The following is a 16743-nucleotide window of genomic DNA, read 5'->3' on the forward strand; positions in this document are numbered from 1 at the left end:
TACATACAGACCAATGTTTGGCCGTAAACATTGCCTTTGATAATATGTATACAACGATTGTACGGGAGAAAAATGACAAAGCGGGCATAGTTTTGAAATGTCAGGACCTCATACTAGTTCACATGCCAGGAAAACATTTATCTATGTCATAACGAAGTAAAAATGGTTATTTTTGATGATTCTTGAAGCCAAATATGAAGGAAAAATGTCCCACTGTAAAATTAACACGAATAAAAAGTCTGATGTCTTCATTCCCGTAGAGTGTCACAAAAGCTAACTTAGCAAAGACGTAAAAGTATTCTTAAAGTCATTTTGATGAATTTCTATTTAAAAAGGTACGTACAAGTACGACACAGCCTTAAAATTGTTTATGGTCCGCTCACCGCCATCTGAGAAATCCGACACATGAGGACGATTAGACACTTTTGACATCGCCCGAAGGTGAGCACAGAATGTCGTGCGTATTTGAATGGATCTACGTAGTCGATTTGACATGAACATACATTTTCGATTCACAAATTCAACACACACACAACTGGCAATCACGCATGTTTATATACAAGATATTGCCCCTTTATGGTGTTAGTGAGTGAAAATATTTTCCTTGATTGTAATTAAACGATGTCAAACAAATTTTATCATGTTCAATTGATCAAACTACATACAGACCAAAGTTTGGCCGTAAACATTGCCTTTTGATAATATGTATACAACAATTGTACGAGAGAAAAATGTCAAAGTGGGCATAGTTTTGAAATGTTGGGACCTGCATGCTAGTTCACCATACACACGTACGGATCCTTACCAAAACAAGATATTGCCATGCCAAGAAATCATTTATCTATGTCATAACGAAGTAAAAATCGTTATTCTGGATGATTCTGGAAGGAAATATAAAGGAAAAAATGTCCAATTGTAAAATTAACACGTATAAAAAGTCCGATGTCATTTCCTATAGATTGAGACAACAGCTAACTTAGCAAAGACGTAAACGTATTCTTAAAGTCACTTTGATGAATTTCTACTTAAAAAGGCCTCTCTCTGTGTACGGTGACCATTCATGATGTATTCATGATTTCAAATTAACACACAGGTTGTCGTGATAACCTATAAAAGCTTCTATCAATAGCCAATAATATTTATTGCTATGTGGTCATGTCCAAAACGATGTTTTTACTCGCCTGCATACTGGTAAACAGGCTGAACTACATCCTGTGACAGGAAGAACTAAATCTACACTATTAAGATGGTGTCAAAACCCTAAACCTATCACGTTAATCATTGAATATAAGACTTAGAAGAACAAGTACTAAACAAACAACCTTATAATGGTTTATGGTCCGCTCACCGCCATCTGAAAATTTATTACACATGAGGACGATTAGGCACTTTTGACATCGCCCCCGAAAGGGCACAGAATGTCAAGCGTACCTGAATCTTTCTTTCCTGTCGATTTGACATCTAAATACCATTTTCGCTACACAAATTCATCACTAAAACTTGCACGGACGCATGATGATATACCTGAAATGTCCCTTTTATTGTGTTAATGAGTAGAAATGTTTCTTTCCTAGATTGCATGTAATTCATTTCAAACAAGTTTATTATGTTAAACTAGTCAAACTACATACAGACCAATGCTTGACCGTCAATATTGCCTTTTGGTGATATGTGTACAAAGTTTATCGAGAATAAATAATGAAACGGGCATCGCCATGAACTGTTGGGGCCTCCATGCTTGTTTGTCATACGCATATACTAATCCTTTAATTACCAAAAAAAAGGTATTGCCATGCTAGGAAAACAAGCATTTACTTCATAATGGACTAAAGATGGATATTCCTGATGAATCTTGTTACTAAATATTTTCTAAATGGAAAGAATATTCCGTTGTGAAATTATCACACATGAGATGTTGAATGCCTGCATACCCGTAAATTGTGACAATAGCTTACTCAACAAAAACGAAGAAAGTATTCTAAAATCATTCTGATGAGTTACTACTTAATAAGGCCTTTTTCTGTGCACTTTTCTAGTAGACACCATTCATGATGTATTCATGATTTCAAAATATACACACAGGTTGTCGTAATAACTTATAGAAGCTTCTATCATTGGCCAATAATATTAATTCTTTATGGTCATGTCGAGAAGGATATTTTTGCCGCCTGCATACTGGTAAACAGGCTGGACTACATCCTGTGACAGCAAGTAGTAAATCAACATTATAAAGATGTTGTCAAAACCTTAAAAACATATCTGGTGAATCATTGATGATAGGACGTGGAACAACAAGTACGACACAGCCTTAAAATTAACAGAACGAAGAGTTCCCACTTTACGAAAAAGTCAGGTTTTTCTCAATTTTCACGTAAAAAAATTGCAAAGCAGCAGCGTTTGATTGCTTGTTTTGGATAATTTATCTTCAAAATTGTGAATTCCTGAAGTTGTGTTAAATAACTTAAATTTTTCTTTGCATTTTACAATATAGCCATATTTAGACACAAATATACAATTTCCATTTTCACAGAGAAAAATTAATTTTGGTGATGTACATTAATTTACCTGTTGTGAATGGCTTGAAAATGAAGAAAAAATCTTAGCAATAAATTTACACATTTAGATACCAGCACATCTCACTAAAATTCTCCGAAATAATTTTCTCTAATAATGAAACGCACCCGTACTTACATTTTAGCAATGAAAAATATCATGCATCAAATTTCTCAAGGTAGTTTGCAGATTTTTGAAGAAAAAAATCCTCTTATACTATTGACTACAATTATTTTCTCTCGTTTTTCGGTATATTTTGCTAGAAATGTTAAATGAAGCAACTCCTCTATTTTGTGCATTTTTACAAAATTTCTATTAATAAGCTTGACAGCTGACAAGAGTTTACATTTAGAAAGCCAATGGTACATGTACCTTCGCCATCTCATTTTTTGTTCACTTTGAAGTTCAAGTTCAACCATAGTAAGTTGACATTTGGAATCCAACCGTGGCTAAGCTAACTCAACTTTTGTTCACTTTGAAGTTCAAGTTCAACTTTAATTGACATTTTGAAGCTCATCATGTCTAAGCTATTTCAACTATTGTTCACTTTGAGTTTAACTTAAGCTAATTTTACCTGTTCACTTTCAAGTGACACAAAATTACTAATGAGTGTCATGGTTTTACCATGTGTAGCAGTGCATAATTAACTTAACTGATAATAACAGTGCTTACACTATTGAATATATATATATATATATATATATATATATATATATATATATATATATATATATATATATATATATATATATATATATAACAGGAGAGATAATGCATTTCTAGTTGAAATAAATCTAAAATTGATAGAAATCACATTTAAAAATCATACAAACTACAAACAGATAAGACTATTAAGATCTTTGCGAATTTACAGGGCTGTATATATTTATAGAAAATAATTGGAAATACATAGAACATATTAATAACAAACATTTGTATCTTTGTAAAGGACTGGACTGAAATTAATATGGATGGCAAATCTTTTCAAAGTGATGCTGCACAAAAACGGGACCCTTAAAGTGTGTTTCCATGACTAAGTTCCAACCTCCAAATTTTCATGTGCAAAAGCAGTAATCTATCCTGTGTGTGTCAAAGTCTAATTATCATAATGTCAGATTTTACACAGATTTTCTCATTTAACCTTTGAACAATTATTCATTTGTGCATATCTGAATGGAAAGTGACATCAAAGAAAATAAGGGAAAAAACTATGAAAAAGTGTCACAAAAATGGTTTCAAAGAATGTTACAAAATATGTAACATGTATTCTCTTAAATTCTTTGCAAACATGGATAAATCTACAGTGTCATCAATAATATATCAGTATTTGAAAGTCCTATTTTTTGTTCACTGGGTATTTTCATATTCAATCAGAAGATAAATTTAAAGTACAGTACCTGTAAATTGTGATGCTTTTTTTACTGTTCTTGTTCTTTATTGTAATGTTCTAGTCCATAAAGCATATTAAGATACTCTGTATTCAGCTTGTCATTTCAACCTGAACATGCATGTTTACCTGACCATGTACTGTGTAAAGTGCATTAATGAAAAGTGAATTCTGGTGCAAGCTAGAATTCAAATGTAAACATTAAGGGCCAGAAATGTTAACTGTTAATGATTTTTACCAAATTTCAGTTATATTTTCTTGTCTTACTCCCACAAGTACATGTATGTTGATATGCTTTATTTTCTTGTCTTACTCCCACAAGTACGTGTATGTTGATATGCAGGTTTTTAAGGCTGTCAATTCAGCTTGTACGTATGTAAACTGCATTGTCATTGTTGACAAATGAATTCTGGTTTGGACTAGAATTTAAATGTTATAATTAGCATTTCATATAGATGCTATGTTGACAAGCTAAATAGTGGGTGTTTCAACCTTCTTTCTAGCAAGAATATGCAGTTTCAATTGACAAACAATATCAAACTATTAGAAAAAAAACATAAGTCAGCTTTACTGGCCGTACAACAGCGCATTCTACATTGTACAAATGCTGTCAGAGAAGCTAAAATGTGAGTGTTTCAACATGCTCTTGGGACCAGGTGTAGAACAAGAATTGGCATAAGAAAAGATGTAGAAAAAATCTTAAAAATGACAGCACTTGGGAATTCTATTTGGCACACAATGTAAAATAATTAGATAACGTTTGTATGGGTGTACAGTCAAATTGCACAGGTAGGATATGTATATTATTAAAGCAGTAACCATGGATGTACATGTTTACATAGTATGATGCATGCATACATGCATTCACTCATACATACATCAGGCCCATGGACATAAGGACATGCACGTTCCAGATTAGATAAATTCATATGCATACAAGTCAGTCTGTGCATACAATTGTACAAAAAATACAGTGCAGACAGACATACAGATCACATTGATGGAGGACTACATATGATCAATAAGATTACGTCCTTGTCTACCTTAAAGATAAAAACAGATTGATCGTACAGGCATGCATCTGAAAAATCTGTTATCTACATTAGATCCCCAAACTCTTCACACAGGTTGAACAAGCAAGTAGGCAAGCACACACAAATAATAAAGTACTAACGCTTACAAAAAACTTGTTTGTGTTCTGAGTTGTTGTATCTCTCTCTAGTTAAAATGTTTTGCCAGTGTGGTAAGTAAAGTCTATACATTTGGAATGGAAATGATTATTGAACCAGTTTAATGTTATAATACTAATTCCATGCTATATTGTGTGTCCGACCTGATTACAGAGAAAACCTGCAAAAATTTATCAGAGCTACATGTCCTGTACACAGTCCCTCCATCATGTCTGCATGTATACTGCATGTCAATGCACATGTGTATGTGCATAGATACCGACACATGTGCGCGTTGTATGTATACATGTACACATAACATGGTTGGAACTAATTTGGGATAATCGGATAGTGAGATTATGTCAGTATAATCTGCAAATGTAACCTCATCTGCTTTTCTTTTTAAGTTATACACTTATTTTTATGAGTAATTTGTAGTATTGCAACATTCAGCTATAGGGCACCTAACACTTTTGAGAAATTTGAAAAATATGAAGATCCAATTATCCCAAATTAGTTCCAATCGTGTTACATTTATATCATGTAAGTAGCGTATGTACGTGTGAATGATATATATGCAGCAAATAATACGTTGGCATGACAAAATATCTCAGTGTTCATCTGAATTTGTTAAAAGCATTGACAAGGAGTGAATCTACAATGCAGTCGATATGCCAGGATTCCAAATCACGTTGTTCACATAGTGTGTGGCATGTCAGTAAATGAATTCATGTTCAGGTGTAAAGTCCATTGTCAACAATAAAAAAATCACTGAAACACAAACTCCAAACTCTATATTGACAAAGTGCAGACAGAATTTTAAATTTGGTTTTCCATGACAATGTATGTGATGCGATGTAAAAATACTGGCAAATTGTCTTTAATAGAATTTCTTTGTTTGTCTTTTGTAGATCACTTATCTGAATAACAAGCCAGTGAAGGAAAATCACTGCCATCTACAGCCTGGAAAGGGTTTTGCGACCACATGTCTGTATCAAATTACACACTACAAAACCATTGGGATCAGAACTGTTCCAGAGATTTAGAGCAACACATCTGTACCACAGTGATGGCATATACCACCCCGGATCCACAGCTTTAAAGCCTGAGACGAATCCTGTAAAAGTTTGTGAAACCGAAGTATACACAGCTAAAAGTCTGCAGCCATGTAACATAACAGGCAGGTAACACTTATGCTGCATCAATGTTTCATGTCTGTTATGACATTTGTGCTCCACCTTGGTTGCAGCTTTGTTGTAGCAATGTAACATACTAGAAACACTGCTGTGCCAGTATTGTTGCATTGTTGTTCTGACATGGATGTTACCTGACTTTTCAATCAGTCATGTAACACTGCTTCTGGAACAGTGCTGTTACAGCACTGTTCCAACAGTCATGTTACACTACTGGTGGAACAGTGCTGTTACAGCGCTGCTCTAACAGTCATGTTACACTACTGCTGGAACATTGCTGTTACAGCACTGTTCCAACAGTCATGTTACACTACTGGTGGAACAGTGCTGTTACAGTGCTGCTCTAACAGTCATGTTTCACTACCGGAACAGTGCTGTTACAGCACTGTCCTACGAGTCATGTCACACTGTTGGAAGAGTGTTGTTGTATGACTGTTCTGCTAGTCATGTTACACTGTTTTTGATACATGACTATTACAGAACTGTTTCACATGCCAGACTGTGCTGCTATTCAATATATTTTACATTTTTTCCCAGGAATAGCTACTTACCCGTTGTTTTAGATATAATTGATGATAATTGAATATTGAAATTCACTTATTTGGTGAATGTGCAATGATCATATCTGTAGACCTCATAAGATGAAATTAATTTTATTTATTCATTTATTATTATTTACAATCAATCTATAAAAATCAGCATAGTTGTTAATGACTGCTATTTCTGAATTAAACAAAAACTTTCAAACCAACAATTGGAACACAACAAAATTTGCAATTAAGTTATTCTAAGTTTTCATAATATTCCTCGTCTTCCGCAATGACATCATCAATGTTCAGTTTTTTCCCAGTGTAATGATACCACTGGACATACATTGTCCAGAAGCCACTTCTCTCTGGTGCCTCATCTCTGTTGTATTTTCTCTACATAAAGAAAAAAAATATTAAATACCCAATAATACACTAGTTAGCATGTGAATGGTTCAGTTGAAGTAATGTGGTACATTACAAATATGAATAAAGTAATATATCTCTGTATAATACAATGGCTTTGTCAAAGATCCTATTGTGTAAATATCACAAAGTCGCCATTTCAATGTATACAAGGGTATATGAATGTTCGTCTGCTTTTACATTAATAATAACTCCACTTCAAGTCTAAAAAATGTTGCTTCAAGGATGCCATTTTTACATACTATTCAAGACAAGCCATTGTTACATTTTGCTTAATGTGACTCATGATAATGGCTGTATATGGATATAGTATACTTACAACCAGTGCCAAACAAGACAGAATCTTCTGGGTCACATTTATCATCTTTGGTCGACATATTGTTTCTGCCAATGATAGTGTATCCATGAATGCATACTGTTTTTTTTCATCTTCTTTGATGTGATCTGATAAAATATAAGTTTGAACAATTTCTTTGTCATTATAATATACTCTGAGTAAACATGAATATACCATAAAATGAAATATGGGTGTGAACGTATATAAACCATGGCCCTGTTAAACAATTCATTAATAATTTTGGTATCTTTAATTTTAGTAGAAGTAAAATAATAATGATGAAAATTGTTTAGTTTGTAAAATAATTTAATGCATTGAATTATATTGTGGAAAAAATTTGACAGAGTCATATTGTGATAGATATACACATAACATGATATGGTTCTGCAAGTGTATGGTACCGGTATGTGTACAAACATGTATTCATTTGAGTTTCTGTGTGTATCTTTTTACCTTTCGAGCTTCTTCCTGCCTCCATTCACTAAGTTTTCGCTGGCAGAAAGTCATCATTTTCCTTATTGAGTTGGCGTTAAAGTCCGAAAATTCTTCTTTTATTTTGTCCTACAAATAAATATTGCTTCTAGATTTGTATTAATGATGTTTTTGATTAATGTTTCATTAATTTTCTATTAACAGTTTTATTATCTATGAATATGACCACATATATAATATTTCCTTTCAGTTAGTAGTGTGCAATTTTTACTCTATTATTGCATTGCATATTCATTTTCTAAAATTTAACAAACAATTCTGGCATATATTTGCCCATGTAATGTAGTTCAACACATAAAATTTATTATTATGACACACAAACACACACACACACACACACACACACACACACACACATATATATATATATATATATATATATATATATATATAATATATAGTCAGAAGTAGTTAAACAGTTTAAATTCACTCGGATGGAAATAAGTACAGAACGTCATGCAAGTGCAAGCAATAGATCATTATGGGTTCTCTATTATTGTGTCATATGAATGATGAAGCTATGACATCATGAGGATTGGTTTGTAACAATTAATATACAGCAGAGAAATAACATCATCACAATCTCCTATGTGTTCATCAGTATATACCAAGGTGACTGTTTCAGGGATTTGAAAACAATACAGTCAACTGCCTTGACTCCCCAAGCAGTACTGATCAGGTACCACCACACCTTAAGTTATTTTGAGTCTGATGTAATATATGATGTCTTTCGGTGTTGCATTGAATTTTTCAAAAAGTTGAGGATGTCTTGACATAGCTTTATGAAAATGTCTGATGAATTTATATTGTTGTCCTCCTTGAGACAACATCCTGTTGTACAGGCTGGCAACTTTTGAAGAAAACCTTCAATTAGAAGTGTTGCACGGGCAATGTGGAGATATTCAGACAATACAGTGCCATAAAAAATGTACGAAGGGATGTTACTATATATATATATATATATATATATATATATATATATATATATATATATATATATATATATATATTATATATATATATATATATACTTATATATATATATATATATATATATATATATATATATATATATATATATATATATATATATATATAGTTGGCATGAGGTACTTGTACTTTATAAAGTGAACAAGAATACTTACATAGATTTCCTGCCTGGGTATTTCTCTGTAGGCCTGTTCATATATATTTTCCCCAGCATTTCAATGAGAGTGTTCTTTCCATACATAAGTAAATAAAGGAAAAGAATTATTTTTATTGTTGCCAGTTATTATTGGGCTAATATTATAATCAAACCATACAGGCCTATTTATTTATTTATGAAAATCAACATTTCACTGTATACAAATGTTAGAGCATTTAAATTTACAATGAACAGTAATGTAGGTGTCAAAAATGACATTCCCCATGAATTTACATACCGGTAATTTGTAAATTTTCAATTTTCCCTTTTTGTTAACTGATAATCTGCTGAAGCAGTCAATGTATTTCACATGTGTATTCAAAACTTGGGTTACTTACATATTCATATGATCCTTTCCTGACTTCAAACTGCTGATTTTGAAGTTTGGTGGACTTGAAGAGCATGGATTTATATTTTTTTTGTTCCTCCGCTATCCTTTCTACTTTGGTGTCGAGTTGCTTAACAGCATCTAAAATTCCTCTAAGTAGACTGGCGTTATTACTGGTTCCAGTGGTTGCCGTGCTGTCGCTTGTACTGCCCGTCCTGCTCTTTAAAGTGTTATTTTTGTCAGGTTTTCTTGTGTTCGTGTTGTTGTTTTGTGTCCCTCGATCTATGAAATTATCATGATTAATTTTTATTATCAACATGAAATGATGCGAGAATATTGACTGATACTTCATCTTTTACCATTGTAGAACGCCGGTGTTATGGGGATTCCCCTTCAACAAACAGCTATTCATATTCAAAATACCTCGAGATGGGGCGGGGTTTTTATAACGAGGAATTCCCATGGTATCACTATGCAGTGTATTGTTTATACTCGAACTTGACTCCGCAGATAGTGCGTTCTTGTTTGTTGTCAAGGCCTTGATATTTTTTCAAAATAATGATTACACTTGATAATCAACATACTCACTTTCTTCGCGTTGGTGGTCTTCTTTATTTTTTTTCTTTGGTCTTTCGACATCGTGGCCTATGCTGTTTCTGAACTCGAGTGGCGGACGTTTTCTCGCCTGACTGCCGAAGACTGGAGACGCAGACGCCATTCTGATTGCCAATAGGCGCGCTTTCCGCGTACAGCCTCCCAGCAGCTCAGGTTAATGAGGTGTGACGGATGAACGACAAAACTGTGTAGTTCGCAAGTTTATGACAAAAATTTACGCTGTTTCCGAATATTTTTCAGTCTAATATTTCTCATTTTTTTCATTTACTTACGAAGCACAGTAATACTTCTTTATTTAAGTGAATTTATGTAAAAAAATTCGTGGAATTTTTCATGGATGAGCGGGTGCAAAAGTACAAGACCGATCACCTAAAAGTGGTTGTTTATTTACAGTGCTGGCCGTGAATAAGTGTGTCGTAGTTTCCCATTCGCTGATTAGCTAGTTTGGGGGCGCACTTAACACTTTCAAACCAATGGCGTAAGGGAATACTGTGTTCAAGTTCACCGGATGAGGAGGCTAGCTTTGGAGCTAGCTTTGGAGCTGTAGTAAATTTATCGGCCAGCGATTTTCGACAGCGTGCAGCGCATTCGCCTTGAAGCGCATTTTCGATCCAACAGGCCTATTTCGTATAGTTGATGTATTGGAGCAGGGGAGTTCAGCATCGGTGAAGAGTAAGTCTCCAAATATCAGTGCCTGTATTAACATGTCCTCTTCATTGAGTTGAGTACCACTGTACTACCAGTACCAGTTCACTCGCAGCGTTTCTAACCCGTCCACTCGCACCTTTTGTAACCCGTCTACTGGTCCAGAACTCACTCGTCTCAAACCAAATTTTACTTTTCATGAGTACCTTATCGTGACAAATCATCGACTCCAAATTAAGTCTGACCACATTCTCCATGCGGTTTGTCAGACAGTATATTCAGGACTCACGAAACTTGACAATAACAACTTGAATCGGCCAAAATACTCAGATAGGATACCCATCGGTTGATATACGGTACCGCATACGGATCCGAAGCCGTCTTTCACAAATTGCATCCAAAATGTTGATTTTTTGACGTATAGGATCTTAATTTGTAATTTTTTACATGGCAGAACAGTGGCTTCTTCATTTCAGTTGAGGAAGAGCTGTTTATTTAGCTAATTTTGTCCACTGACAGACGCCCGTTTACTTACGATGCTGTATGTGTGTCCCAGGTGTTACTGTTACACAGCGTGTTACTGTACACAGCCTCCCACTATAGGTCAGCACTGCGTTAACGCCATCTTGATAACTGAACTGCACTGTGGGATATGTTGACTTCCGTTTGAGGGGGAGTAATTAGCTAGTCTTGCGTCATTGTTGTTATTGTACGCGTAGAGGTCAATCGGTGTTCCTGAACAGCTGATTGTGAAAACAATCTCGCCGGTCTTGCTCTGTCTTGCTCCGTTTTCTCAACATTAGCAGTGGCGGTTGTGGTGTCATAATTAAAAGCAGTGAAGACTGTTTATGTACGTTTCCAAGTAAACTTCTAAATTGTAGTCTTTTGAAGGACGGGTTTCCCGCGCCGATCGTGGCAGACGATTTCGTCGGTGAGTACTAAAATTTTATATAGTGTGCATAGCGCAATCGTACCGTGTCATTGCGGGTTTTCACCCATGATAAACCTGTTATACTTCGTTTTTGTTACTTATCATCGGAATGCACCTGCAAACTGCTATGACATCTAAATTTTTAAGATCGATGCGTTTATAACATTGAAAAAGAATTTCACAACGCTGACTCTTGAAAAAGTATAGTCAATAGACAAAGCAGCAAAGAGGGCGTGGTTCTTTGTTAGCAAACATTGTTTTTTGACAACCTGAACGAAAGGCCTATTTGGTTCTACCATCTCTGCTATTTCCATGGTTCTATCAATATACAATAACCAAAGAATGATTCAAACCTTTTGTAGTTTTTTATTCATCTGCATAGTTACAGAGTGCATGCCTTTGGTGGCATACACAAAGGATAAAGCTTGCTTCTTTTTAATGTTTCAATAAAGACAATTTTCAAGATATTTTAAAAATATTTAGCAAAGTGCAAAGAATTAAATATTTTAGAATATTCTAATTTGTTTTCACAAAGCCTAAAACTGTTTTAATACTATTTTTAATGAACTAAATTTAGATATTTTTGGTAATAATATTAATTTTAGATGTAATTTACATCAGCTACTTGATTTTTTACACAAATTGTAATCTATTTTTACTTGTTTGTTTCTTGTCTTTATATTTTGTTTTCATCATCCCTATTTGTCATGTTATATTTTCTTGTTTTTCTTTTTCATTTTTAACTTTTTTCTTTTCTTTATGAAATGAACCTGTAATTGGGTCTACCTGTTGGTTCATAAATAAATAAATAAATAAATCTCTGTTTAAATTTTTCTTTCCATTTTATCTTAGATTAGCGTGTTACTGTTTCTAACCAATGTCAGGTGTCGTAAACCTCAGACAGTAAAAACGATTGAAGAGTCAATAATATGTCATTCAACAATCTTCACTTTGATATGTGCATATTTTTAATGATTTCCCTCTTGGATATTTTATCAGAATAATCATGCCAAGAGGAGGTCACCATTGTTGTGTTGTTGGTTGCACCAGCAACAGCAAATGGTCTAAAGAAAAACGCAGATTCTTCCGAATACCATCAGCGAAAACGAGAAGTGAACTACGACAGAAATGGCTACAGCTAATCAAAAGAGCCCCACCTTTCAGCGTTAGTGATAACACAAGGGTGTGTGATTTACATTTTTTGGATGGTGCACCAAGTAAATCAAACCCACTCCCTATGTTAAAAATGGGCCATGATATAAAAGTGACCCATGAACGACGGCCAATCATCCGATCAAGTCTTCCACCACCAGTGAAAAAGCGAAAGCGGCACGCCAACTCAGAAGATAAAAGTTGTATTGAGAAACCAAAACCTTGTATGGATGATGCAGATAACAGAGACACTATTTCTTCTGATATAATATTTCAGACTGATAAGAGAATGCATGGGTTTATTGAAGATCATGACTACTTTGTAAATAACCACGGCCCCTCCACAAAAAACACTCTGGCAGAAGATCTCGAGATGAGTAAACTTGGAGATAATTCTGGCATCTTACATAAAAAGTCAACCCCGCTGCTCAACAGTCTGTCATCAGAGCAAGAAGATTTACAAAGTGTCATTAAGAAACTTATAACAAAAATCAAGATAATGAAAAATAAGATAGATAAGTTGCAGTATTTGCAAACACAGAAGCAAAAATTCAGTATCAATGAGATAAGCCATAATGATAAAAAAATACTTTTCTATACTGGATTAACGTCATACAAGGCCTTTAATGTTGTATTTGAGAAGTTCATGAAAAAGAGAGCTGCAAAACTATCCACAAACACAAGATCAAGTCGAAAACCATGGTACATGAAGGGCAAGAAACCTGGGCCAATGCGAAAGTTGTCACTTAAAGATGAATTTTTACTAGTGCTGATGAAGTTGAGACTGGGTCTTCTAGATGAGGATTTGGCTGATAGATTTCGAATCAGCACCAGCTTAACAAGACTCTTAATTAATAGATGGATTCCCCTGATGGCAAGATGTTTAAAGAAGCTCATTGCATGGCCCAGTAAAGACAAGGTATGTAGTTGTAACTGATTTGTATGTTGCCATTAATTATAGAGCAGAATTAATATCTTCTCAGTTTTCTGGGGCTAGTGTTTGTTACCAGTATGTGGCAATAATACTTACAAAACCTTTTTCAAAAAAATTGTCATAGTCAGTACAGTTATGTCTCAGATTGAAAGTCAAAACCAAGATGTGTAGGTACTGTAGCATCTCTGATTCTAAAGATGTTTGAGGTCTTTGAGTACTGGAGCAGGCCTGCAGAATATTGATACTTTCAGTCTGTACCTCAGTATTGTTGGAATATCAGGTTGGTACAGTTGACACCTAGCCAAGGGGGTTGTAATGTGTCTTGTTATGTACACTCTGGTGAAGCCTGGTCTCCAACATGTCTGTGATATTGAACTCCCTACAAATGATTTACCTTTTTTCAAACATTTTGCCTCTGATTAATTCCAGGTTGCAGCATGTCTTCCAAAGCAGTTTAAAGCAACATATCCAGCCACCAGAGTAATCATCGACTGCACAGAAATTTTTATCGAGCGGCCAAGTAATATCGTGGCGAGGCAGCAGACATATTCCAACTATAAACACCACAATACTGCTAAGTTTTTGGTTGGCATCTCACCTACTGGAGGTATATCAACGTTGTCACAAGTTTGGGGAGGAAGGGCATCTGATCGGCACATTGTTGAACAAAGTGGTAAGTTTATATTGCATTGCCTGTATGCAGTAGATTCACCGTAAACTTTACAACAATATTAAGCAGCAGATTGTATTGGTAATGATATAGTTACTTTTCTACCAATGAATGAATAGATGAATATATGAATTGATGGATTAGTGTTTAGTGTGTCTATGTCTGTATATGTGTGTGTGTGTGTGTGTGTGTGTGAGAGAGAGAGAGAGAGAGAGAGAGAGAGAGAGAGAGAGAGAGAGAGAGAGAGAATATATGTGGTTTGGTGTGATAAGAGGTGCACTGCCTCCTATTTTCTTTATATGAACTTTGGAAGATAATTATAACAGCTGTATACTCAGTAGTTGTTTTAAAGGAAATGTGTAATTTCAGACAACTTTATCTATGAATGTTATATACCAAAATTATGAAAGGAATTCAATTAACTCCTTTTTTCCACAGAGACCGAATTTATGGATAAATTAGAATATGGTGATCAAGTGATGGCTGACCGTGGCTTTGATATTGGCGATCTTCTAGCTTTACGAGGTTGCACATTAAACATCCCTCCATTCACCAGAGGAAAGACTCAGCTTAGTCAAAAGGAAATTGAGCGTGGTAGGCAGATTTCATACCTGAGGATTCACGTTGAAAGAGCGATTGAACGAATAAAACGCTTTCGGATCCTTCAGGGAGTGTTCCCCTTAAAAAGAATACATTTACTAAATGACATTATTACGGTTTGTGCGGCAATAACAAATCTGCTGCCACCGTTGGTAGTAGACCAGGTACAGTCAGAACTTGAATATTGTTGATTGTACAATTCCTCATATTCTGTTCATTAGTACTCATGCTCCTTCTTTACTTTTATTGAGGCTCATTCAATTATATTCACTTTTGGAAAAAAGGTTGATCATCTCATTGTTTTGAATTTGAAAGATACTTGTTAGATTTAATGTCTTTTACCTACAGGAAGTTGCTAACAAAAGTAATAATTTCGGATCACAACCTTCAAAGAGAATTGGGTAGAAGGTCAATTCCAAAAGTTCCTGCAACATTCTTCAAACATTGTAAGTCTTCAGTTGACTATGAATTTCACTTTGTGTAAGAGAATATCCAAACTACGGAACTTATCGAGAATTCTGTTTTTTTCCTAAAGTTTGTATAATCCTGGCTTTCTTGATTTGAATGACAGAGAAAAGTTCATGTATATCTAACTCACAAAGATAAACTACCACATGTGAAGTTTCCTTCTTGTATACTTTAATTCCCCAACACCAGCAACAGCTTCATCAAGTGTGTGTCGACAGTTGCATCTTTGAGTTTCGCAGTTTTTGCCTTACTGCACTTTCTGAATGTGGTGTACAACAATAAAATATTAGTATTAGTATTAGTATTAGTATTAGTATTATTAGTATTAGTATTATTATTAGTATTATTCAAAATTGGGAAACAGAAAGACATATTACCATCAAAACAATTCTGTCATAATTTAGCAATGTAGACTGAGCAGGTTTGAGTTCCAGAGAATTTCACTGAAGTTCAATATGCAAGTTAAGAGTTCAAATAAAAGAGGACTTTATCACATGCCTCGAATATTGAATGATGCACGCTCCATAGGATTCAATGGTAAATGGTTGATCACGTCGTGATAGTCATCATGGGACTGAAAGTCAACCGTAACTATTTTCAACTTGACAACTTTTTGATATAAAAATGTTGAAAATTCATGTTTGCATAGAAAACCTTATTTTTGGAAAATTGTACAGAAAAAAAATTAATGATAAACTGCATCATAGTAGTATAAATATATCAATGCGCCATCCGATGATGAAAATTGTTCCATTTTTAGCAAATTTTTGTCTAAGATAGAAATAAAGCATTTGATAATCATTTGCCAATAAATCTAAATATTTTGAGTGAAAACTGTGTAAGAAAGGCATGAAACAAAGACATTATTGTCCAAACAAAGGACTATGTACCCTTGGGGCAGGAGACCACATCATGCAAACAGATATGACAAATGTGTTCTTGTACTAAACTTCATTTCAAAGGTAAGTTATTAAAAGTTTACATATGCTATTTTCATGCAATATTTTTAAAGACCACTGTGTTTTTTATGTCATTTAAATAATTTAAAAAGAGAACAATATAGTCACTGTCTTTTGTTGTAACTTAAAGCTATATTGCTACAGGAGTATTGATACAAACATATTATGATC

At 34.3% G+C, this 16743-nt stretch overlaps 2 protein-coding genes across 2 annotated transcripts in view; both read left to right on the plus strand.

Moving 5' to 3' along the window:
- LOC139136967 (uncharacterized) overlaps nt 1-16743 on the plus strand; it is a 412563-nt gene that overhangs the window by 319601 nt on the left and 76219 nt on the right. The gene's annotated exons all lie outside the window — the stretch shown is intronic.
- Nucleotides 11463-15370, plus strand: LOC139136964 (uncharacterized). The gene is made up of 4 exons (XM_070704841.1): nt 11463-11789; nt 12789-13860; nt 14305-14548; nt 14984-15370. The coding sequence occupies exons 2-4, from the start codon at nt 12796-12798 to the stop codon at nt 15334-15336; spliced, it is 1662 nt and encodes a 553-aa protein (XP_070560942.1). The 5' UTR covers nt 11463-11789; nt 12789-12795; the 3' UTR covers nt 15337-15370.

The sequence above is a fragment of the Ptychodera flava genome, chromosome 7, assembly GCF_041260155.1.
Source record: "Ptychodera flava strain L36383 chromosome 7, AS_Pfla_20210202, whole genome shotgun sequence".
NCBI lineage: Eukaryota > Metazoa > Hemichordata > Enteropneusta > Ptychoderidae > Ptychodera > Ptychodera flava.

Coding starts and splice junctions, on each gene's coding strand:
- LOC139136964 (XM_070704841.1), top strand. CDS start 12,796: ATGCCAAGAGGAGGTCACCATTGTTGTGTTGTTGGTTGCACCAGCAAC. Junction 13,861..14,304: donor CATGGCCCAGTAAAGACAAG/GTATGTAGTTGT, acceptor GATTAATTCCAG/GTTGCAGCATGTCTTCCAAA. Junction 14,549..14,983: donor GCACATTGTTGAACAAAGTG/GTAAGTTTATAT, acceptor TTTTTTCCACAG/AGACCGAATTTATGGATAAA.